The sequence below is a fragment of the Danio rerio genome, chromosome 8, assembly GCF_052040795.2.
Source record: "Danio rerio strain M-AB ecotype USA chromosome 8, GRCz13ab, whole genome shotgun sequence".
In the NCBI taxonomy this organism is placed as follows: Eukaryota; Metazoa; Chordata; class Actinopteri; order Cypriniformes; family Danionidae; genus Danio; species Danio rerio.
In genome coordinates, this window is record NC_141028.1 from 16213887 (window position 1) to 16239949 (window position 26063).

At 35.1% G+C, this 26063-nt stretch overlaps 1 protein-coding gene across 2 annotated transcripts in view; it reads right to left on the reverse strand.

Annotated features, from left to right (window-relative positions):
• Positions 1–23658, reverse strand: part of xpr1a (xenotropic and polytropic retrovirus receptor 1a) — a 161011-nt gene extending 137353 nt beyond the window's left edge. The window contains exons 1-2 of one of the 2 annotated variants that reach the window (XR_015496741.1): positions 23327–23658; positions 14867–14918 (exon numbers count right to left, since the gene is read on the reverse strand). Coding sequence is in view for 1 of the 2 variants with exons in the window: in NM_001245100.1 (NP_001232029.1) it covers positions 14867–14918; positions 23327–23395 (121 nt within the window). In the remaining variant the exon portion in view is untranslated. 2 annotated transcript variants of the gene reach the window in all.
• Between the last annotated feature and the right edge of the window lie 2405 nt (positions 23659–26063).

Consider the following 26063-nt stretch of genomic DNA (forward strand, 5'->3'; position numbering starts at 1 on the left):
TGATTAATTAAAAAACAAAGTAGCCGAATGAAAAGCTATTGTCTGCTAAATAGAAGTGCACTGAAAAGCATTGTGTGCATTGAAGCATTTGTGCATCAATTAAATAACTGAATATAATAAATGCATAATAAAAGGATTTAGTTTGTCATAACGTCTGTGAACTGTGTCCAAACTCAAAATAGAAGTAAGAGAATGATGGTGTTCACTGCTCTTTGATCAGAACGAGCCCCAAACACTAATTACACTGACTGCTCTCTCAGCAGGCAACAAGCTGTTCACAGCTCCATATGACAAGGTTTCAGTGAATGTGTAAGTGCCATATACAAGACACACACACACACATACTCTCACACACAAGCACAGGTACAGCTATCTTTATAGAGACTTCCCGGGGACCTAATGAATTTTATAAACTAGGGTTGTCGCAAAACCACAATACCAAAAATAATTAATTCATCCTAAGATACTAAACTAGCTGAAGTATCATGATACCAAGTAGTATTGCGATACTGTAATTCATAACTCAAATTATGAAGAAAATTGTCGAAAATACTATATTGTACATGTTATAATATGTAGTTCATAATTCCTTTATTTTTAATACTTATAAAAGTATTATTTGCACGACACCTCACCTAAAATATATTCATTCTTTTTGTTTATTTTGTATATAATTGACCTACAAAAATACATCAAAATAAAGAAACAAATAATACCAATTGAAATTTGTTACAAAAAGAGCATTTTTCCAACAAAGTTAAGCCATATGAGGTGGTCAAAAATAGTTTCAATGTTTCCTGTTCAATCCCAATATCAGGTAACAATCCAAAGTAATTCAAAATGTTGTGAGTTGTTCTTTTTAAGAGATTGTTACTTTTGTTGTAGCTACTAAATCATATTGAGATGAAATAATGTGCGTATTTTATATAGCGCATTTATTGTGCACGGCCATACACCCAAAGAGCTTCACAATCAAGAGGGGGGTCTCTCCACACCACCACCAGTGTGCAGCATCCACTTGGATGATGCGATGGCAGCCACACTACAACGGCTCCAGTGGTCACCACACACCAGCTATTGGTGGAGTGCAGACTGGAGAGACAATTTGGTAAATGGGGATGATTGAGAGGCCATGATGGGTAAGGGCAGATGGAGGAAATTTGGCCAGGACACCAGGGTTACACCCCTACTCTTTACAAGAAGTGCCAAAGGATTTTTAATGACCAGAGAGTAAGGACCTCGGTTTATCGTCTTGTCCGAAAGACTGCTCTCACTGACAGTATGGTGTCGCTTTCACTAAACTGAGCGCCCCCTGCTGGCCTCACTAACACCACTTCCAACAGCAACCAAGTTTTCCCATGTGGTCTCCCATCCAGGTACTGACCAGGCTCAGCCCTGCTTAGCTTAAGTGAGTAACTGGTTTTGGGCTACAGGGAGATATGGCTGTGACATATCTGACTGTGATGAACAGAAATGAACTGATTCAGATGTGCGTTTGAAATGTCAGAAAACATCAGAAAACTTGGAACCTTACAGGGCTCCATAGACTATTAAAATAAAATGGTCTATTGTTGTACAAACGTGTGAGCATTTTAGTGACTTTTCCACATCCAACATTATCTATTGTAGATAGAGCGTTAATGACAATACTGTTTACAAACTACAATGGCACCGCTAGTATTTTGGAGCAATAATATCACGATACTACCATAGTACCGGTAAACTGCGCAACCCTAGTACAAACTGTATATTTTATCCCTCTATCCCTAAACCCAACCCTCACAGAAAACAATCTGCATTTTTACATCTTCATCCTGTGGGATTTATGAGTGGTTTTCCTCATGGGGACCAAAAAAACATCTTCACAAGATACAAATTTACTGGTATTGCTATAGTTGTGCTATATTTGGAATGTAAGAAATACAAGATACACACACACACACACACACACATGTACACCATACAAATACACTGTAAAATTGGATGTTTACATTTACAGCTGTGGTTGCCATAGTAAAAACCTAGAGACAATATTTCAGGTTCTACAGGATTTCATTTTCATATAATTAACAGCTTCTCATGTTTGATGTAATAATAAAGGATAGTTCACCCTAAAGCCTACCTTAAAATTAGTTGTTTATTTATTTACCTTCAGACTGTCTAAGATGTAAGTGACTTTTAGAACATTAAAAAAGATTTTTAGCTGAAACGTGGGCCTTGGTGATTCATACAATGCAAGTCAATGGCTAAGGACAGTTTTACAGTATATACTGTATATAGGCGATACATATACAGTATATTAGTAGTGGAAACAGATGAATCATTGAGGTCTTGTGAAAAGGGGCTTTTAAAAGTGCTGGTATAGCAGTTGACTTGCATTTTATAAATCACAAAACATGCAAATAAATAAAATATATTCATATAAAAAACATATATACACGTGTCGTTAAAGAACTTCACTTAATGTCATTTTTTATTTATTTTTTTACTTGCAGCAATTTTAATTTGAGTATAGTAAATGTGTAAACAAAATTATGTTATATTAAAAAATCAAGAAAAGTAAAACAATTTAAATTTTTTTTTTATTTAAAAAAGTATTTTTTTGCAATGTTTTGCTTAAATTTAATCGTATTATAAATATATAAAAATAAAAATATTATAAATATTTTTGGTGACTAAAATATTATTTTAATAAATAGATAAAAATATTTTTAAAAACCCTGTTTTGTTTAAATGCATCAAAATACATTGCATTTATTCACTGAGAAATAGATAAAAATATATTGTTAAAATTATATTATATTATTCATTCATTCATTTTCTTTTCGGCTTAGTCCCTTTATTAATCACCACAGCAGTTTGAACAGCCAACTTATCCAGCGCGTTTTTATGCAGCGGATGCCGTTCTAGCCGCATCCCTGGGAAATCACCACACACACTCAGTCACTCATACACTACGGACAATTTAGCCTACCCAATTTACCTGTACCACATGTCTTTGGACTGTAGGGGAAACCGGAGCACCTGGAGGAAACCTACGCGAACGCAGGGAGAACATGCAAATTCCACACAGAAACGCCAACTGACCCAGCCGAGGCTTGAACCAGCGACGTTCTTGCTGTGAGGCGACAGCACTAATTACTATGTCACTGCATCGCATATATTATATTATATTATATATTATATTTATATTTGAAATATTATTTTAAAAATAGGGTGTACTCAATTACTTAAGCACTGTACAATGCAGTCCTGAACCTTTCCATTTTTATTAAATAATGTATTATTTTACCCATATATGTTTTTATATTGAAGATAGATCCAGTTGACTAACACAACTGTGCAAGGCATATGTGATCCACAGATACAAGATTCAAGGTCACCCAGTTCTACCGTGTATTTTTTCTCAACAGAGCAGGACTCAATACTAGATGGTTTCTTATGTCTTTGTGTTCACTTCAACCAGGAAGATAATTTCAGCTCCTCTCTCTTGCTCTATTGAATTACTGGAGGTGTGCCTGAGCGGTCAGCCAACCAGAAGCTTAACCTATAGAGTAGAAGAAGATGCACACAATTGCTTTTCTGCCGGTATTGATTCGGCATCATTAAACCTTGAAAGGCTGGTGGAGTCAATGGGAATGGCTTCTGAAACTCTCCATACAAAGACAGAGATGTATGAAAGAGATTTCAAATATTAGTGCAGGATATAATGTAATAAAGCCAGGGCATTTAAATGGTTTTCAGTAAAGAAAAAAATGCAAAGACTTTATTTTATACATTTGGAATTGACTGGATTGTGAGAATGACAAGGGTTTGATAATAAAAGTTATTGTTGATGTCAACAAAAAGGAATATGATAAAAACACACAATTATTAACTGTGGGACCCTTTGTATTCTTTATAGGCAAAATTATGATTGACTGCATTTTAAAACCAGCTAAGTACACCACATGACAAATGTCTTGTCGCCTATCCAAGTTTTAGTAACAACAAATAATAACTTGACTTCTAGTTGATCATTTGGTATCAGAAGTGGCTAATATGAAAGGCAAAGTCCTCTAGATTACGCTTATTTTACCAAAATAAAACATGATCATGCCTTTAATTATTTAAATAGAACAGCAAGGTCTGACTTTGCTTAGGCAAAAGTCTTGTCACTTAACAGAAATAATGTACAGTATAGAATATAAAGTCATGGTGCAGTGAAACAAGAAATAATATTGTGTCTGACTCCCATGAGCTTGGAGGGCTGCATCCTTACATCTCTGCAATGACTCAAACTTATTATTATTAACTTATTATTAACTTATTAATAAAGTCATATGGAATGGCAAAGAAAGTGTTCTTGCAGGACTCCCAGATTTATCAAGATTCTTTGTATTCATCTTCAATGCCCCCTCCTTTTTCTTATCCCAGACATGCTCAATAATGTTCATTTCTGGTGACTGGGCAGGTCAATCCTGGAGCACCTTGACCTTGTTTGCTTTCAGGAACTTTGATGTGGAGGCTGAAGTATGAGAGAAAGTGCTATCCTGCTGAAGAACTTTCCCTCTCCCGTGGGTTGTAATGTAATGGGCAGCACAAATGTCTTGATACCTCAGGCCATTGATGTTGCCTCCACTCTGCAGATCTCTGGCATGCCCCCATACTGAATTTAACAGCAAACCATGACTTTTCCTTCACCAAACTTGGTCCATGCGCATTCTGATAGGTCTTTTGCAGTATGTGTGAGGATTGGGATGCAGTTCAACAGATGATTTACCAAACAAATCTACCTTCTGCCACTTTTCCAAATGATCAACTAAAAGTCAAGTTATTATTTGTTGCTCTTACAACTGTTATTCAAAAGGAGGTAATGATTCGCACTCAATTGCTTCATACTGTTTTTATTCTTACTTTTTCTTACATTTTACGGGTGATAACAGACAAACAGATGTTTCGGCACAAAGCCTTCCTCACGTTTTTGTGCCGAAACATCTGATTGTCTGTTATCACCCGTAAAATGTAAGAAAAAGTAAGAATAAAAACAGTATGAAGCAATTGAGTGTGAATCATTACCTTCTTTTGAATAATAGTAACGATCAGATTAACGCACCAAACCAAAGAAGTAACTAAAAAAAAACGCAAGCGCGCAGGACAAACTTCAGTAACTTTGCTCTTACAACTGGGAACGACGACAAGACTTTGTCAGGTACTGTATGTTTTTAAAGGATTATTATTGATTTGTCAGCAAATTAATTTATCTTTAATCAGACACATGACCAAATAGTCTCTTGAGTTTGTGCAATATAGTCAAGAAAAATCACTCAAATATGCAGTACTTGTTATTTACATAGTGTTACATACAAACCACTTAACATGCACACATTAAACCAACAAATTTGAACATCACAAATCATTTGGGAATCAAAATTAGACTTTTCAAAAACATCCATTCTCTGCCAGATTTTGAGGAAAGATTCATAAATGTGGCTTGTTTATTACTGAGGGCACCGTTTATAAATCTGAAGCCATTTATTTTGGTCTCTCAATTGGATTGGTAAACTGAAAACAAGCAGGCAAAAAGCAAAGTCAGTGCTCATATTTCCTTCACTGTTGTCTTATCTTTAAATAAAACCGCCGGGCTCAGATAAAAGGCCCGCAGTGCAGGTTAAATACCGCAGGAGACTCCAAATCCATAAAAGTCTTGAAAAGAGCACACACTGGCTATTTAAATGCACTCACCTCAATTACATCTAAATGAATGTGTTTTAAACTGGCAAGCTAAGCTGAGAGGCAGGACTACAATATTATGAAACGCTGTGTGGTGGGAGTCAGGTGACCTTTGGGTAACTATGGGCAAACCATTCGTGTCTGTTACAAAAAATATAGTGTCCTGGCAAACCCCTCTGGTTTAAGTTGATATTTACACATGCTAATGAGCCACAAAGTCTTCCATATACAGTAGCTGATAGAGATGCGCGGATGGGCTATTATTTCATCCGCAACCGCATGACAAAAATCATCATCCGTCCGCCATCCATCCGCAGTAACATTTTTGACCAATTTTTAAAACTGCACCCGCCCGCCATCTGCTGATTGGGCTCTTTATTTGAATGGCTTATTCCTTTTTATTATTAAATAAATGTTTCTTTATTGATCATTATAGAAAAGAGAATGACTTTAATGTAGACAGGCAGTTAATCCAAACGTGCAAGTCATTAATTGACGCTTTGAAGTGACGCTAAAGATACGAGGACGTGTCTTTTCACTTGATTCGATTCCTCGGTCCTTGAGTCTTTTCCTTGAGTCCTTCCCTCGAACGTGGGGTGGAAGTACGAGGAAAGAAAGCAAGGAAAGGAAACGAGGATGCACAAATAAGAAATGAGAAGCACCCGAGCTCTCAGAATATCAGCAGTGAACTCCATCTCCAATCGGCGCACAGGGACAAAAATAAATAAATAGCCTAAATTAAACGCACTGTAGCTACTATACAACTTTTTTATTGTAGTCTAATAGAAAACGCATTGACACATCATTTCAACATGCTACTATTTAGCCTACTACTAAATGCCTATTTCACTTTATTTTTTTGTAAATAGATAGAATAATTAGTCATTTACATTATAGCCTAATAATGTTTACATTTGTAGTTGTCCATAGCAACCCCAAAAACGTAACTGCTTGCCTTGCACATCTAATTAATGGGCACAGTTTTTCGACTATATATTTATTTATTTATTTTTTATTTTTTGCTGTGGATGTTATTGAGCTTGTAGAAATCGGAAGCAACACCAGTTCTGCGACACAGATGAACCTTTATTGATATCCCTATTAGACAATGCCTATTTTATATGCCAAAAGAAACAACAGGCAGTAAAAAAATCTTAACATAAATATCTTAATGTAGGCATAGGCTATAGTCGCATGCTTTGGCAAACAGTTGAAAAAAATTTTAATAAAAACGTCATATCGTGCCTTAGCCTTGTAGGCTCAGTCACCCCCACAATTAGAAATTAAATTAGAAAAATAGATATGCCATCCCTCTTTGAGCGAACATAAAGTCTGACCAGGCTAAAGTGCATGTATGACAAGTGCCCCAATAACCCATGGACTTAGGATCATCCCCATTCCCCTCAAACTTGAAGCATAACGAAATACTACGCCATTACAGTTGCGACAACGAAATTCTGGCAAAATAACCTTAGCCTCGGAACGCAAAAGCGAGGCCAACATGTCTAGAATAGAATAGGCTAAACCAATATGAACGTAAAATTATCAGCTGACCGAACTCAAAAGTTTATATTGAACATATGTGTAGCCTAAATAACATAGGCTAATTGGTTTAATATGCCTGACCTTAGGTCTAGTTTGATTTTTTCTTGGCACAATGCAGGAATAAAATAGCATCTGTGTCAGGATTCAGACGGGAGCGCCTGCATAGCCACTATAATGCGCCCTGCTGTACTGAAGGAGCGCTCGCTCGCAGCAATGCATTTGCTGAATGCATTTGCTGAAATGCATAGAATTCTCTTGGAAAGGTGCTGTAGTCATGGGAATGACTGGCCTTATTTCTCCCAAAAGGAAAGTAGATTTTCCTCTGCTGTTCCGTCTATACGGAAGTTTGTAGAGGAATACTTCTGTACTTCATCCAGAATTAGTGTATCCGATTCCTCCTCCCATTCTGTGAAGTTAGCTAGGCTTTTTCGTTGGTGCGCCAGCTATGCCTATAAAAACAGTACAACCGCCCGCCACCTGCCCGAATTTAATTAAAATATTATTTTTTCGTAAGGTTATCCGCCCGATCCGCGGTTTATCCGCGGAGTCCACGGCTATAACCGCCAACCACGCATCTCTAGTAGTTGACAACTGATTATGTTAGCATGTTGCTAAGCTAATGACATACACTTAAAATTTAACAGATGCTTTGATTTCAAAAGCAAATTACAAAGGAGGAAAATATGTTTCATTATAACAAAAAACAATAAACAGAACAACTACTAGAAATATAAAGTTTCAGATATTGTTCAGAACAGTATAAGCGAGAATAGGAAAGGATTAACAAATAGTGTAATGGAGGCTAGCTAGTGAGTACTGTACTAGCTTGTCTCTTGAGGATAGCGGGGGTGAAGTTTACTAACAACAGATGCCAGAGGCTGCAGTCTTTTGCACCTTCACTAGCAAGTATGTCTCCCATGGCAGAGACACCAATTTAAATCTCGCTCTGAACTTTGTAAGTAGAAGCAGATTGACCCATGGGAGAGAGGTTTATTGGGGGAAAATCATGGGGGCCAAACAGTGCCAATCATGCAACATGTCTGAATCCTGCTTAGAGTGGGGCGAAAATAACTGGAAAGGCTGCATTGGTGCTGCGTCCATGTAAGGAAGGTTTATGAAGGTGAATAACTGAAGCAAACTAGTTAGATATGTTCACCCTTGGACTTATCAGGCATACTAGTGACTGATAAGTCCGTCTATACTTGACTCTAAAAGCTGCAATCTTTATCTTATTTGTTACACATCCAGAAACACCTGTAAACTGAAAAAAATGATGTCTGCAAAATTGTTGCAAACAATTTATTTGTGTTGACTTTAAACAAACAAATTAAATTGGGTCATTTTCAACTTAATTTGTTTGTTTAAATTCAGCCCAAATAAATTGTTCACATCCACTTAACTTTAAACATTTTAGTAAATCCAAGGAATCATCTTCGAATTATTTTTTTCAGTGTATTATTCTCGCTTGGATATTTTTTTTTTCTTTCTATGTCTAACCCAACTGTAGGGGCTCTATTTTAATGATCTAGGCGCAAAGTCTAAAGAGCATGAGGACGGAAAAATATGGTTTGCGCCACGGCACATGGTCTAACAGGGTTGTGCTTATGAGTTATGGATGTGGTTTGATAATTAACCAATCAGAGTCTCATCTCCCCTTCCCTTTAAGAGTTAGTTGAGTGTCGCCATGGCGCATTTGCTATTTACATGGCGGACTTTTTAAGTGGAAAAAATGAATGCTTGACTAATGAGAAAACAGTTAAACAGACCATCTGCAGCAGGCGGATAAAGAATGAGTCTCCTCCATCCATCCTCTTTACTTTGTCTTTCTCTTGTGGATAAGGAAACAGTGTTGTACCCACTCTGCTGAAGGCTTTCATTAGACTTCATATTTAATTTTGTTTGCTAAGTGCAAACATTTGTTTCAAACCGCTTTCTGAATTCAGTTCTAGTTTCCAGCAAATGAATAAATGAACAATAATAATAAAGTGTGGTCAAAAAAACGAGTTATATCCAAACACACGTCCTATACCCCATATGGTCCAAAAGCTTGTTTTTAATAAAACAAATATAACTATGCATATAATAAATGATACTACTACTACTAATAATAATAACATTATACAAAAGCAAGTTGTCATGAATAAATTTTAAAAAAGCCCCCTAAGATGAAGAAGGCACAGAGGCAGTGGTTTTCATATTTATGTAGAAAATAATAATTTCTGTAAAATTTTATTCCTTTAAAGCAATGTGTAAGTTTAAGGCGCACAACTAACATGCTCTGCACTGCACCCATTAGTCCACAAAGTGGCGCAAATGGATTTGCTATTTAAACAACGAGGCGCAACACATGAAAAATAGGGTTGCACTGGTCTGAAAATAACAACACGTCACGCCAAACATGTCTTGCGGCTTATTGTGCAGGGTGTATGATAGGGCCCTAAGGTTCTTGCACATAATCCCTCTAAGTCCCTCTGTTTATGTTGAGTAAATGTTGATCACCTGAAACCTGTAGATTAGTGTTAAACCAGGGTTCCTATATAGTATACAAGATATAGTATTTTGTACCCCTGTGTGCAAATTCCAGTTAAAACATAATGTGAGTGTGCACACCGACATGCCAAATGGCAAACTCAAAAGTTCAATAAAAAAAACAGCTGGGGGTAATTGTTTTGGCTTGACGCGGCTTGTTAAAATCTGGCCAACCAATCAGATTGGTGGTTTTGTCTTTTGCAGTGAGCAGCTAAAGTTAAAGATAAATACACGCACTAAAATGGTCTAGGCGAGCACATGAGAACTTCAGCATGGTGATTATCATTTCACTTAATTTCCTCCACATTAACTTCATTTTCTTTTATGGCTTGTAACTTTTTTGTGTGCTGTACACACAAGTCTACATAATAAGTGCACAAGATAAAAGTTGGAAGGTCAAGTTCAAGTTCAATTTATTTATATAGCACATTTCCAAGTGACACAAGGCTGCATAAAATGCTTTACAAAAAAAATACAAACAAACATAAAAAACATAAAAGATAAACAATGTTTTTATGTTTGAACATAAAAAACAATAATAGCAATAGGCGCATACTGTTATATGAGACAGTATAAAAGGTGTAACATGAAAAAGCAGAAAATTTTAACCCAATTAAAAGATACTCCCACAGTTGACCACAATGACAAGATTAGGATCAAGACCGTTTGATGTTTGAAGACAGATAAGCAGCCTAGGTCTAGGCATGTGGCCTGAACATTATCTGTAGGGCTGAGACTTTGAACATTCATTCCCAGCAAAAATCACACGAATGTTGAAAAAAGCCTAGGAAAATTATTTCTGAACAAACAGAACTTTTCATTCATTTGCCACCTCAGCTAGTAAGAAATGTGAGGGCAATTGAGGCCTACATTTTTTTTTTTGATTTGTCCAAATATCTTTCATAGGTGATTTTGGCATTGCATCAGTACAGTATATAACTAAACCTCAGTATGAAGTCTACTATTCTTAAACTCATTCTTGTACTAAATCACACTGGGATTACTTTCTTCACACTTTCCTTACTTTCACATGCTGTCTAAGTAGGTAGCACATTCGGTGTCAGCAAGACAAGTTTATCACGAATATAGCATCCACAGCAAATTTATGCCAACCTTTTATCCTTTACATTTTAAGGCATTTATAGAAAACACTCACGTACCTTCATCCCGTTAGAGACTTGAATCGCTCATTTCCATGCCTGAACACGTTAGCATACAGAGTTCATTGGTGTTGCTGACAGTGTATGGGAATGCTGACACTTTGAACTGCTACACTTTCAATATTGAGCTTCAAAATGACTATATCAGATCAGGCCAGAAAGAAAGGGAGAGAGAGAGAGGTCCGTAATAACCCAATAAATTGCCTCCCTCGGGCACCAGTGTGTTCACAGAATATCAAAACTCTTCTTTCTCCCAGACTGTGAAGGAAAAAAAGCTTCCTCATAAATCTAGCTGCAGTAATTAGTGTTTCATCGGAGGGTTATTTAATAAAATCATCACTTGATCTCAACAGACTCGAAGACAATACGAAGCCATATTTGAAAAACTACTGCACTAAGCCTCACAAACCATGTTAGGAGTTTTGATAGACATGAAACCTAATATAAAAGCCACATGACAGGTGCTTCAATAAGTCTGTCTATTCCTCTATTCTGTTTTCCCCTCTTTCATTTTCCATCAATCCACTTTCCCTGAAGAGGCACATCAAAGTGGTTTTGGAGGGGAAAAAAAGAGCGAGACATCACCACAGCTGTACTGATACTGGAAACTGTGGGGCTTCAATTGAATGCTGGGAAAGCGAGAAAGCCATTGATCTTCATGGATTAGTTCTGATCTGCTAGATTTAGACACTGGCATGGATTACAATATACTGGCCACATTATCATTAAGATTTAAGTGGACTTAAATGAGCAATTGCATGATAATTACAAGTGTTATTCAAAGCATTTAGTACCATATTTAAAATACTGGTTGACTTATTTAGTGAACGATATTAAAATTCTTAAAATGTTATAAAAACACATTTAAAGAACAAATGCTAAAAAGTAAAGACAATTATTCAAGTATTACGATAATATAATGCATAATATAAATTAAAAATAAGCTAAAAATCAGCTATTATTTTAAATATTAATTTCAGGGAGCATTGGATAATGCCAAAGGTTATCTAAATGTAAAAATGTGAGTACTTTTAAACTTCTTCTGTATAACATCTTAAAGGATACTTGTAATTTTTTTTAATGATCTGACGTTTTTTATAAATGGTGATTTTGTAATTTTGTGGTATTGTTTTCTCTGATTTTTGTGTGAAACTTTATGTGCTGTCTGCCGTCTTGACCAGGTCTCACTGGAAGACGAGACAGTACTGTTTTAATTTGATCTCCTGACTAAAAAGAAATAACAATAATAATAAAAATAGAAGTAAAAATAACTTATTAATAATATTAGTAATATTAACAATAAAAATGTAGGAAAATAATCTTGCTCAATTCAGTTTCCCATTTATAAACATACTGCATCTATCAAACTGCCATAAATAAATAAATAATAAAAATAAATGCATCAAACCAAAATGGTATTCTAAAATACAGCATTCCATATTTTCCTCTCTTTAAATATGTCTAATCACACATCTTTCTGAATTTGCATGTTAAATACATGAAATTAAGTATATGACTTAAGTTTATGCTTTAGGTTTGGATTTTTCCAACCCAGGCTCATTCTGAAAATGTACCACTATATAAACTTCTGAGGAGCGCCAAATACGTCCCAGGAGCTACATGTTTTGCAGTTTTTGTTCTCGCGTAAATCCACCAGAGGCTGCTGTCGACTGACTGACTGACTGATCGACTAACGCACCTTTCTCCTTCCCTAAACCCAACCAATAGTGTTTTCAAAAGCACTGATTGACCCAGCCAATAACTTCCCTAAACCTAAACGACAAAAAGCAATCCAGAAAAAGAAAAGCCCTCACCTGATTTTTACCACCTTTTCAGATTTTACCACATTCTCACACTGTTATTTCCTTGTTTATTTTATTTTTTGGCCTCTGTTTTTGTCTTACTCGCTTTCTGGAACCATTCTTCGCTGGATTTAAACTTCAACATCGTGGTCAACTCCTCTCTGCGTCTCAATTCTGCTGACATACATGGAAAGCTAACTGGACAAACTGGTAACAGCATGAAAGCCCTCCATACAAACGTACTTCTGGGTACATAATTCCCGATCTCCAGAAATGTATACAGCTCTACGTTTTTAGAATGAGCCTATGTTGGATTTTTCTTAAATGTCTAATAAAAGTAGAAGGTTCTGACCACAAATAGTATCACTAAGAATACAATTAATGCATTTGATGAATTTGTGTTGATTACATCAAGTTCAAACAACCTGGTAAAGCACAACACAATGACTTCATACAGGAAAGAGCATTTTGTATGCCGCTAAGCAAAATCCAGTTAAAATGCAGCTCAGACATTTCCTCTTTTCCACACAGAACGTTTTTTAGCACAATAAATCTGTTATTCTGACAAACGGACCTGCCAACTTTTCTTTTAGTTGCCACCTCAGCGGAGCCCAGAATTGCAAAAACAAGGTCAAAGTGGCTTGCCAAACACACACACAAAGTCTGACAGAGACACACAGGAGCACTGACTGGAAAGAACATCTCTTCTTTAGTTTGACAGGACCTTGTAAACACACACACACACACACACCTCCTGAGGGCTATTAGTTATTAGTTCTCAGAAAGATGGATGCTTAACAGTATGGTCCTTCTTCAAGTGTCTACCACTGGTGTAAATGGCTTGCTGAGGCTTGTTTCTCACATGAATTATATCTTATCATTCATGATACAACTGACTGTCTCTCATAGGACACTCTGAGACTATAATTCATATTTGCATCATGTAATTTCATATCACGACAAAGCACACTGTGCCATGTTTTGTAACATAACCTACAGTAATGCCACATGAAACCATCATACAGCAATGCAACTGATGCACTGATCACAATTAATCAAAATACAATCACCATATTGATGTGACAGTGCGAATGTCAGTTTTTTTAAATAATTGTATTCTTTACCAGTTTCAGTAGTGAATACTTTGTCAAAATAAAAGCTTGTTGGTTTACTAATTGCAATGGTAAATGTAGATATATGATTATGATAAGATGATTATTTTATTCAATATTTTTATTTATTAACAATAACCAATAATTATTACTTTATAGCCATTATTGTCATGTTAATTGTAAAATAAAATAAAAATAATTGAAAAGGATTGAAATTGATTCTTCCAGAATGCAAACCTTCAAAATGTTTTTTCAAAATGTTGTTAAATTAGTTTTACAAGAAACAGCATCAGAATAAATTAATAAAAAATGCATACATTTTTATCAGGTGAAAATTCCTCTCTATTGAAATAAAATAAAATAAAATAAAATAAAATAAAATAAAATAAAATAAAATAAAATAAAATAAAATAAAATAAAATAAAATAAAATAAAAAAACAGCAACAAAAATTTACTCTCTACCACAATAAAAAAATAATAAAATAAAAACAAATTAAACCAACCAAAAAATGAAATAAACGAAAACGAAATAAAATAAAATTAAATTAAATAAACATTTGGACTCTATATTTTTCCAATATTGTACATCCCAAATACAAAGCAAGGGATTCTTAAAACACTTTAAAGTAACACTTCACCAGTAACATCTCCAACCAAACTTTTACCTTAAAACCTCTATCAGGAAATCAGAGTTATGAGACTTGACATAAAAAAGTACTAGAACAACATCACTGCTGTGTCGCTTTGAGACTAAATGACCTGAAACCCAAGAACTCTGTTTACTTCTTCAGATAAACCATTTCCATGCCGCACCCCGTCACCCTTACGCCTCGCACACATCTGACGTCCTATATTAATTATAGCCATGCCCACTGTCTTGCCAGAGATGTGGCAGCACTGAAATGCCCTCTATTTATAGTCTGCAGTTCGCTCTGGGCTGCTGGAGGCGAGTACAGGATGGAAAAAGGGTTTGGTCGTTGCGTGTTCAGATGGGAGTCTCCTTACCTTCTAAGGATGGGGCCTGATCCTGGGCCGCATACAGCATCTCCTTGAAAGCCTGTGTCAGAAAAAACAGATCCGTTAATGAGGAGATCGTTGTTTGTTGGTGTGGGTCAATGATGAACAGGATTCAGAACTTGTCAGTGCAAAAGTTACCTAGGTTTCAAATGATCTAACATGCTACAGAAAAGGGCAACAGTTGTTTCTTTAGAAATGAGTGTTAAATTTAGACTCAGAATACAGTCACCACTCCGTATTTTGAGATTCACAAGTGCATTTATGGTTGTGAATTGCATTATGGGATGTTGATCTGTTGACTTTTGATGTTGAAAATTCAATTCTACTGTTTAACAAAGTGATTTTGTTTACATTTTAGTAGCTTGAAGTTATATAACGTATAAGAAATAATATATAGAGAAATAAGTCTGCACTGTAAAACCCAAAAAGTTAAGGTAACTTAAACCATTTAAGGAAACCGATTGCCACAAACCATTTCAGTTCAAAAACTAATGAGTACTGTGAACTTAATCAATTTGAGTAGACAAAGCAATTTGAGCACAGTAAAACCCAATAAATGAAGGGAACTCAAACCAACTGAGTACTGTAAAACCCAAGAAGTTAAAGCAACTCAAACCGATTGCTACAAACCATTAGTTCAAAAACTAATGAGTTCTGTAAACTTACTCCATTTAAGTTAAAGTAACAAGGTATTTACTCATTACCTTCAACACTGAGTTCAAAACTCTTTTCAGATGAGTGAAATTAACTTTCAGTCAATTTTGAGTTAACTACACTCCTTTCACTTGATAAAGTTGACAGTTGGGTTTTACAGTGTAAAATAACAGAGAATGTACTGGCAGTTTATTACAAGTTTTTTTTACTGTATATACACAACACCAACCCAGACAATATTTAATTTTAAACTATTAAAAGTGTAAAAAAAAGTTACTTTTTCAAACTTTTCAAGGTTAAATTTTGTTGGAAGAACGACCAAGGTCCCATAATGCAATTCAAAAGCATTGATAAACAGAGGAAAAATAAAAAATAAAAATGTAAATAACAAAATACAACAAAACTGTTAATTTCCATACAGTTAAAGTCAGAATTATTAGTCCTACAGAATTATTAGCCCTCCTGTTTATTTTTCCCTTCATTTCTGTTTAACGGAGAAAAGATTTTTTTTCAACACATTTCTAAACATAATAGTTTAATAACTCATTTCTAATAACTTATTTCTTTTATCTTTGCCATGATGACAGTAATTAATATTTGACTAGATATTTTTCAAGACACTTAAAGTGACATTTTAAGGCTTAACTATAGGTTAACTAGGTTAGGGTAATTAGGCAAGTTATTGTATAACGATGGTTTGTTCTGTAGACTAACAAAAATATAGAGCTTAAAGGACCTAAGCATTTAGACCTTAAAATTGTGTTTTAAAAATTAAAAACTGCTTTTATTCCAGCCAAAATAAAACAAATAAGACTTTCTCCAGAAGAAACAAATATTATCAAACATACTGTGAAAAATGTCCTTGCTCTGTTAAACATATTTTGGGAAATATGTAAAAAAGAAAGAAAGATTCAGAGGGGGCAAATAATACTTAAATCAGTTTTTAGCAATGAGTTATTAAAAAAAATATGTTTAGAAATGTGTTGAAAAAAATCTGCTCTCCGTTAAACAGAAATTGGGGAAAAAATAAACAGGGCGCTAATAATTCAGGGGGCTAATAATTCTGACTTCAACTGTATACACACAAACACACACACACACACACAAATGCAAGTATAATACAGGTATTTTAATTGTTTAATGCAAATGCACCTCTTTGTTTTAAAAATATTTCAGTTTTTAGATTTGTTTAGAAGATTTCAGCTATTGTAGATTACAAAAGAAAAAAAATCTATGGGATGTGGCTTTACCAGCACTCAGGAGACGTAACATTATCTGCCGAATTACTACACAAGCTGCTGTCAGTGCAAGGAACCGCTCAGTCTGTATATGCATATACTGTATATATATAGCATAGATTGAAATGAATATCTTTGACACAGCAAAAGACAAATTACAATCAAGAACATTTATTTGCCAAGCAAATCTCAGTACACCAAGCTAAACGGCAACCAAGCCAATTAATGAAGAATTTTCTATTCACGCGTACACAAATTTCCCACCTCAAGGTCAAAGCCTGGCCACTGTTTCAGCCAATGAAACAAGGGAATCGTCAAGATGGCGGCATTGCCATGGTGATCGAGATGATGACACAAGGCTAGATGTGTTCAAGTTTTACAACTGAATAGCTGCATGAAGAATACATGTGCACTATACATCTGCTGATCCTCCAGAAATATGCATGCATGCGTCTGGGTGAGATTTGGGCAGGTCTTAGGGTCCAGTGAGTCTGGCAGCAGATGTCATCCCAGTGGGAGAGGGAGCGCAAGTCCCTGTGTGTATATGTGTGTACGTGTGTGTCAGTGCATGTGTGAACAGCAGGTCTGTGAAGTCAGCCAGAGAGATCCATACGTCCCAGCCAGAGAGGAGACCTGCAGCTTTGAAGAAATATAGTGTATGCACTATGCAGGCTCAAAACTAGACACATTTTCTGTTTGTGTAGTTATATATGTATATTGTGTGTTGCTAGGGTCAGTTTCAGATTCAAGAATAATATTCAAGTACAACGATTTTATTTAAAATGATTATTATTTTTAATATGATACCAGTAAAACTGGCAAAATTAATCTCAGATGTGCATTAAAGAAAGAATTTTAATCTTATTTAAGGATCACAAATACTTTTTGATAGGCTCCACAGGCCTGTAGGTGGTCTGGTGGGGGTCGGGTGGCTCAGAAGACCCACCTCTCACTGACAAAGGTCCAGAATATGTCCTATACATACTCATTTGTCCTATAAATAGTGAAAATAATCATCAAAAAATTCATTTAGGCCAAACTGAATCCTTTTGGCTGTCACTTCTGTGTGACTTCAGCTAATCCGTTTTGGCCAATGCTAACATTAGTTTATCTGGAGTCCAACAACCAGCTGTGCAAGAAAACATACAATCTGATATAAGTGAATCCATCTTTGTCTACTGTATTGTTTTTAAATGGAGGAAAGATTTTACAAGTAACTTTTATTCTATATCTTGGACCTTATTTTTTGAAACAAAAGTGATCAATGAAAGATGTGAAGTGGCCCATATTAAAATGAATATGAATTTGTCTATTGTTGTTATCAATGAGTGACTGCATGGTGGTGCAGTGAGTAGCACATTCGCCTCACAACAAGAAGATCGCTCGTTCGAGCCTCGGAGTCGGCTGGGTCAGTTGGAGTTTTTGTGTGGAGTTTGTATGTTCTCCCTGTGTTCGCATGGGTTTCCTCCGGGTGTGTGTGTATGGATGTTTCCCAGATTTTACAAGTAACTTTTATTCTATATCTTGGACCTTATTTTTTGAAACAAAAGTGATCAATGAAAGATGTGAAGTGGCCCATATTAAAATGAATATGAATTTGTCTATTGTTGTTATCAATGAGTGACTGCATGGTGGTGCAGTGAGTAGCACATTCGCCTCACAACAAGAAGATCGCTCGTTCGAGCCTCGGAGTCGGCTGGGTCAGTTGGAGTTTTTGTGTGGAGTTTGTATGTTCTCCCTGTGTTCGCATGGGTTTCCTCCGGGTGTGTGTGTATGGATGTTTCCCAGATTTTACAAGTAACTTTTATTCTATATCTTGGACCTTATTTTTTGAAACAAAAGTGATCAATGAAAGATGTGAAGTGGCCCATATTAAAATGAATATGAATTTGTCTATTGTTGTTATCAATGAGTGACTGCATGGTGGTGCAGTGAGTAGCACATTCGCCTCACAACAAGAAGATCGCTCGTTCGAGCCTCGGAGTCGGCTGGGTCAGTTGGAGTTTTTGTGTGGAGTTTGTATGTTCTCCCTGTGTTCGCATGGGTTTCCTCCGGGTGTGTGTGTATGGATGTTTCCCAGAGATGGGTTGCAGCTGGAAGAGCATCCGCTGTGTAAAACACATGCTGGATAAGTTGGTGGTTAATTCCGCTGTGGCGATCCCAGATTAATAAAGGGACTAAGCTAAGCAAAAATAAATGAATGAATGAATGTTATCGATGAATTTTCAAATGTACTTTTTGAGGCTAGAAAAAATGTGCATAATTGTTGGTATTATTATATTTACATTTTTCATTATTCAAAGAGCCAAATTCTGACTGAGGAAAGTTGTATGTGCTTGCCAGTTTGTTATATGTCTAATAAATAACAGACTCAATAACAGATTCCTCATTTTTTTCAATTGATATATGATGTAATAAACTGTACTTAATGAAATATAAGTACTTAATTCATATACTCCAATAGTAACCTGATGTCAATTAAGACCATATATTGACACCCTAAAATCCACCTAGAACATTGTTGAAGCCTGAATTAACAAAACACCATCTTTCTTAGTCTATTTTTTTCAGCCTAATAGTTCAGCCCTGTGATTTTTTTTATTTTTCAGATTTCATTTTATTATTGTTTTGCTGAAATATTTTCCTATTATATTTTTCCTGGTTTAAAGAATATATTAATTAATACTTTTATATAGAATTATTTTTAGTATTTCCCCCAAATTCTATTTTATTTAAAAATATATATCCATTTTATTTTATATGATTGATTGATTAATTGACTCACAAAAAATGCTCCTGTTTTATTAGTTAGTTTAAATTTTAGTAATCACAAATTACTGAAATAAATGTATAAAATTTAACATTTCCTTGGCAACACGGTGGCTCAGTGGGTAGTGTGTTGCCTCACAGCAAGAAGATCGCTGGTTCGCACCCTGGCTGGGTCCGTTGGCATTTCTGTGTGGAGTTTGCATGTTTTCCTCATGTTCGCGTGGATTTTCTCCGGATACTCCGGTTTCCCCCACAGTCCAAAGACATGCGCTGTAGGTGAATTGAATAAGCTAAATTGGCCGTAGTGTATGTGTGTTAATGCAAAAGTTTATAGGTGTTTCCCAGTGATGGGTTGCGGCTGGAAGGGCATACGCTGCGTAAAACATATGCTGAATAAGTTGACGGTTCATTCCGCTGTGGCGACCCATGATTAATAAAGGGAATAAGCCGAAAAGAAAATGAATGTATGAAGGAATAACATTCCCCAGTTTCCATTAATTTGAACAATTGTACCACTACTTATACACTTATACTTTACATATTTTAAGTTGGTTTATGTGCAGCTTATTCACAGACACATATTCACTTTTTTTACACACAAACTCCTACTTTTGAATTAGCAATCCAAAATTGGAAAACATTCTACATTAGATAGTAAAATATGATTGGATTCTGTGATTGTGTTAATATCTTCTGCATAATTCATTGGGGCATTTTACAAGCAAGTAAAAGATTTTACAGCTAGTTAAAATGCACAACCCAGCCTGGGAGGCCTCATTAATTTATCACTTAATCAGTTTGTCAATTCATCAACTGGGAGACTAAACATTTCATCAACCCTTCATTCACCTTTCTATTATTGCACTCCTGTGTTCACCTATGCACATTAATCAATCTATATTTCAAGGTCACATTTAAAGGCACAGTTCACCCCAAAAATAAAAACGCTGTCATCATTTACTCACCCTTTGTTTAATTCAACCCTTAATGAGTTTCTTTCTTCTGTTGAACTCAAGAGAAGATATTTTGAAGAATGCAGGAAACCTGTAACCATTGACTTCCAGTATTAGTATTAGTTTTCCCTACTATGAAAATTAATGGTTACAAGTTTTTGGCTATCTTTAAAATATCATCATTTGTTTTCAACAGAAGAAAGAAACTTACAAAGGTTTATAACTTGAGAGTGAGTTTTTTTTTTTAATCAACTATCCATTTGGGTATCAGACAAAAAATGCCTTGTTCAATTGCGCAAATAGCATAGTGGTTCTGTGCGCTGACATATAACACCGATGTGCTCAAAGTGACCTGAGTTCGATTCCCGGCTCGAGGTCGTTTGCCGATCCTTCCCCTCTCTCTGCTCTAAATGCTTTCCTGTCTGATATCTCTACTGTCCTGTCATAGTAAAGGTGAAAAAAAACTAAAAAAATTATTATAAGTCTTCTTCAAAGTTTCAAGGAATGGACTAGGTAAAGAAGCCTGTCAGTTTCCTGAACAGTTCAATCTTTATAAGTCAGTTTATGGACTCAGGTTTATTGCGCAGAGCCTGTGGGGCTGCTTCACATTGACTTCCTATAGCACTGTCAGCCACAGGCAGCAATGCAATAGATGAACAGAGACCGAGTCTGTCTAGTAATCATGGCTTAACTGCTCACAGAGGGACTTCAATGGCCAAACATTAATAAATTCTACTTTTCTTTGTGATGTACTGTAATACAGAGCTGCAGTGGATCATATTGTATTGAACGTAGCTGGGGAAAAAAGATGTTAATTTCATCTTGCCAAGAGTAAATCAGAACCTAAACTCCCACGATTTATCACCGTATGTACAGAATAAAAGCAGACAGCTCATTGATAAGGCTGTCGGTGTGGGAAAGGATATTGCTAATCATCTATCTATGTCATGTAAACTGTGTAAATAGAGCTCAGTGTAACATTCCCTGGTAATGTCAAATGACAGGCTGATCATTATGGATTAATTTTCCTCGGGTCCTTTGTCTTGTCCTTGACAGATCAAGCTGAAATCTCACTGCAGTCTATTTGCACATGCAAATCTGTCACATATGGTCAGTAACTGAGGTTTGACAGTGAAAAGAATAGGACTAATGAGACTAATCAACCAATTCTGACCAAAGCAGATGCGACAGACATATACATGCATGCAATAGAAGGTGTTACAGCACCTGTGAATATGAGCAACAGATGCATTTATTTTCAGTTTAAATGGTCAAACTAAGTGTATTCAGCCTGCTAATCTCTGCAATCAACAATGATTCTTAACATACAATCATTGAGATTCTTTTGGATGAATACATTTTGTTTACTTGCAGTTTGCCGTTCTGCGTCTGATTACAGATTCAGTGCTCCAGACAAAGGATTTCTCCTCCTTTGCGCCAAAACGCATACTGAAGCCCTGACCATCCACCATCACCCCGCAAATAACATTGATTTATCGTCTAAGGGCGCAGTCAATAATTTCACAGCACAGAAACAATAAATAAACCAACAAGACATTAAAAAAATGCTTGAAGCCTTCCATTATTCAACAGTTTGAATGACCAGTTCAACATTTTTTCCAGCCACTGTTAACTCACAAAAGAATGAAAAAATTATAATAATAATAAGATTACATAATATTTAAAAAAAAATAATATTAATAATAATAATTATTATTATTACTATTATTATTATTATGTTTAATTCAATGTTTTTGTTTTTTTTAAGCAGAGTAGCATTCTTCTGATGCAGAGGCTTGATAGTGGAGCATGTTATTTTTAGCAAGGGATATATGAATCTCTCAGAGCTCTTTTGTTCATTATTCATAAAACTGATGGTGGTTGGAAAGCTTGGAAACCCTGGACTGCAAGCTGAGTTAAACCATTTGTTAATGAAGCAAAATAAATATATATATATATTTTTTAACTATATACTGGAATTTATGCAAACATTTCTTGCAATTTTTCCATTATATTGTATGTAATAAGAACAAAATTATCAGAAAATATCATTCCAATGAAAGAAAGAAAGAAAGAAAGAAAGAAAGAAAGAAAGAAAGAAAGAAAGAAAGAAAGAAAGAAAGAAAGAAAGAAAGAAAGAAAGAAAGAAAGAAAGAATTCTGTGCAAAAATATACTTTCAACTCTGACACTCAGCAAATTAACCGCAGCAGACATAAAGTGGGCGAGCAAACCAATTAGATCAAATGACCTTTCTGGCTTAATTCCAAAAAGAAAAACTTAAGGAGGAAAGTAGACGAGTTTACTTCATATAACTGTACAATTCTGACATTAACATTTAATATTGTGTTTTTGCTATTTGATTTATTGTTTGTTGTATTATTATTTTCTTTTAGCGATTTATTCTTCTTTGTTTGAAATGTCCAGGCAGGTGTTTGACTTTTTTTTCCAGATGCACTGAACCCACAGCAAAATCACAATGAAATGAAAATCTAACAAGATCAATACAATATAGACCTACGTAAATAAAAGTATATAGGTGGCAGCAAAAGTGAGCCTATATATAAATAAAAATAGCCTATAAATAAATAAATAGCCTAGAAAAAACACGAAGATAAAATAAGTAAAGTCAAATTTGATTCGACATTTGAGTTGTTTTCCAGAAATATTTCGTTTGGTATAATTTTTAAATCCATTATTCAACGCTTATTTCAATTGTAATATGTTGAATTCAAACAGCCCTCTGAAGTTGTGATTGGCGATAGGCTTTTCTGCTGTCAGTTTCTTCTCAACGCAACAACAAGAAGCGAACAGAAATCCTAAATAAATCTCTCACCTCATACTGAATGTACTGTTTCCTCCATTCTGGAGTAATATGGGCGGACAAGTGCTCCGCAAACTTCATGCTGGCGGTGCAGAAATCCAGTCAAACTATAATAATATCCTCAAAAGCGTCTTCTTCTTGTTCTTCGCGGCTTTTGTTATTATTTCTGTCACTAAGTTACTGAGCCTCACGCGTCGCGTTGCGCTCTGTCTAAATCCTGTCCGGTCTCTCGCAGTCCACTATTCCCCGGTCCCGCATACTGTAATACCCCGGTCAAAGTAAAACCCGAAACATAAGGGGACTAAAAGTGACCTCCTGCTACTCCCCGAAACAGGTGCCTGAATGACAGCAGCGGGAGCGAGAGTCTCTGGGAGTGACTTTCTCTCTCCGGACTCTCTGCGCGTTCGTATGAGCGCTTGCTGTCCGCCATCAGAAGCGCGCTCTCGGTGAAAGACGTGTGTGCGTCACAGTGCGCCGTGAGCTGCGTTTACAAAAAGCTGTTTGTGATTAATTTTTTTCAAGCCTTTTGGTTTAATATACTTCAAATACATACGTAGATAATAGTGTTGGGTAAGTTACTTCAAAAAGTAATTAATTACCAACACTGAAAAAAATGAGTCATTGTGGATTTTTAGCCTACATTAGTTTTAAGGTAAGTAGTTGCAAACAATTAATATAAGCTGCATTTAAACAAACAAATTAAGTTGAACATTACTAAATTTTATTTGTTTAAATTCAGCCCATTGCCTTGTACAATTCTAGTTATTGTGAGAGTTTACAGAGTATATATATATTACAGAGTATATTGGACTAAGGCAAAAATATCTAAAAGTAACCCTGGCTTTGATCCAATTTGTGATCGGTGTCAACAAGTCCTCTTTTTATACATTCTGGCTTTGTCCAGCACTAAGTACTTTTTGGGCATTAATTTTTTAATCAATTTCTGAATATTTTCTTTTAGATTTTGAGTCATGGAAGGATTCCTTGTCATCTACACAATCAAATGTGCTCACCTTCTGTTTAATAATTGCTAAAAGGTTTATAACACTCAACTGGAAAAATCCTTCTCCACCCAGTTATGTACATTGGATGCATGATCTGATGCAGTCTAGAAAAGATTAGGTATACAGTTTGCAGTAATACCAAAAGTTTTAACACCATTTGTAAACCCTTCCTCTTATATACAATTGAAGTCAGAATTAATAACCCCCCTAAATTATTAACTGTGTTTGTATATATATTTATATACATTACCTTTTTTTATTTTCCCTGCCCCTGGCTTAGTTGTGAATGGAAAGTGGTGTTTTTTTATTGTTAATTTATTTTTTACTGCCGTACCCTTTGCATATTTGCATTTATATATTTTTTCTGTATTGTTGTAAGGCCTAATGATTTTATCTATATCTTATGTCATTATATATTATTTTAATATAATATAATATAATATAATATAACGTTTTTATATTGTCCTTAATGCAAGAATATGTTATTGTATTTGTTTATTCAGAGGGAAAGAAAATGTGAGCAAATTGTGTTCTGCTGCTAGATTGCAGCAGTTGATTGCTAATGATTCTATGTATTTGGTGCTGTGGCTTTCTGACTAATATCTTTAAAAAACAGAAATAAACTAAATTTGCGAACTTACAGTAATTGCGAACACTTAAAAATACTTAGTTAATCCAATGAACCATTTTTTGAGTGAATCACATCATTATTTGTCAGCAAAGTAACTTATTTCATGAGTAATTTAATTGGCTATTTGACTAAATGCTAATAACGCATATTAAATAGAATTTAAACTCTTAATTCTTTACATTTGAGTAATTTTCCTTTTTTTTAAGTAACACTTAAATTAAATGTTTCAAATTATTGACACCATATTTATTACATGCCATATATTGATATTGGTGCTTATGCATGTGCAGTAGTCGAGCAAATAAAACCTTTTTTTGAAAAATATTGAAATTATTTGAATAACAAAAAATCCATGTCTATAGTTATTCTGCTTCTCTGAATTTATGCCTTATATTGTCATGAACTAACTTCTCATTAAATGTTTTTCTTAAGCATATGCATTTTTTGATAAATAATAGTTGAACATACAATTATTCTGCAAAGACTATGTTATTCTGCTTCTCTGAATTGATTTAGAACTATTGAATTTATTTCCAGTACGTTATACAGTAACCATGACAAAAGTGACCTTTCAGCTGAAAAGTAATTGTATCGTTACTCTGTAAGTTGCACCCAACGATGCGATAAAATGTTTCTTTTTTAAATGTGTTATATATGTACAGTCTACATTATTGCTTCATTGTCCCATTTGACACACCAAGATTTCCAAGATTTTGCTGTATAGCCTACTTCTGCTGCAATGACAAAATAAAAATTCCAAAATAATTTTCCTTCCTATAATCTATATAAATATCCTGACTTACATTTCCAGGATCTTTCTAGGCGTAGAAACAAGATCTAAAACACCTCAAATTAGAATAGCAATTGCTGAGTGAACAAATTAATATAATGTATAAAAGCTTACATCTTGATTTTCAGCTTTTTTTCTTTCAGTTTTCAGTTTTGTTTAAAAAAAATTTGAGGCAACTTGTGCCCCCCTTGGAACTGTGCTGAGGCCCCCTAGTGGGGGTCCTGATTAAAGAACACTGATATACATTCATGATATTCATTTACTTATTTGAAAAGCAAAGCTGTTAAAACAATTCACGTTAAAGTGTATGAATAGGTACTGTAT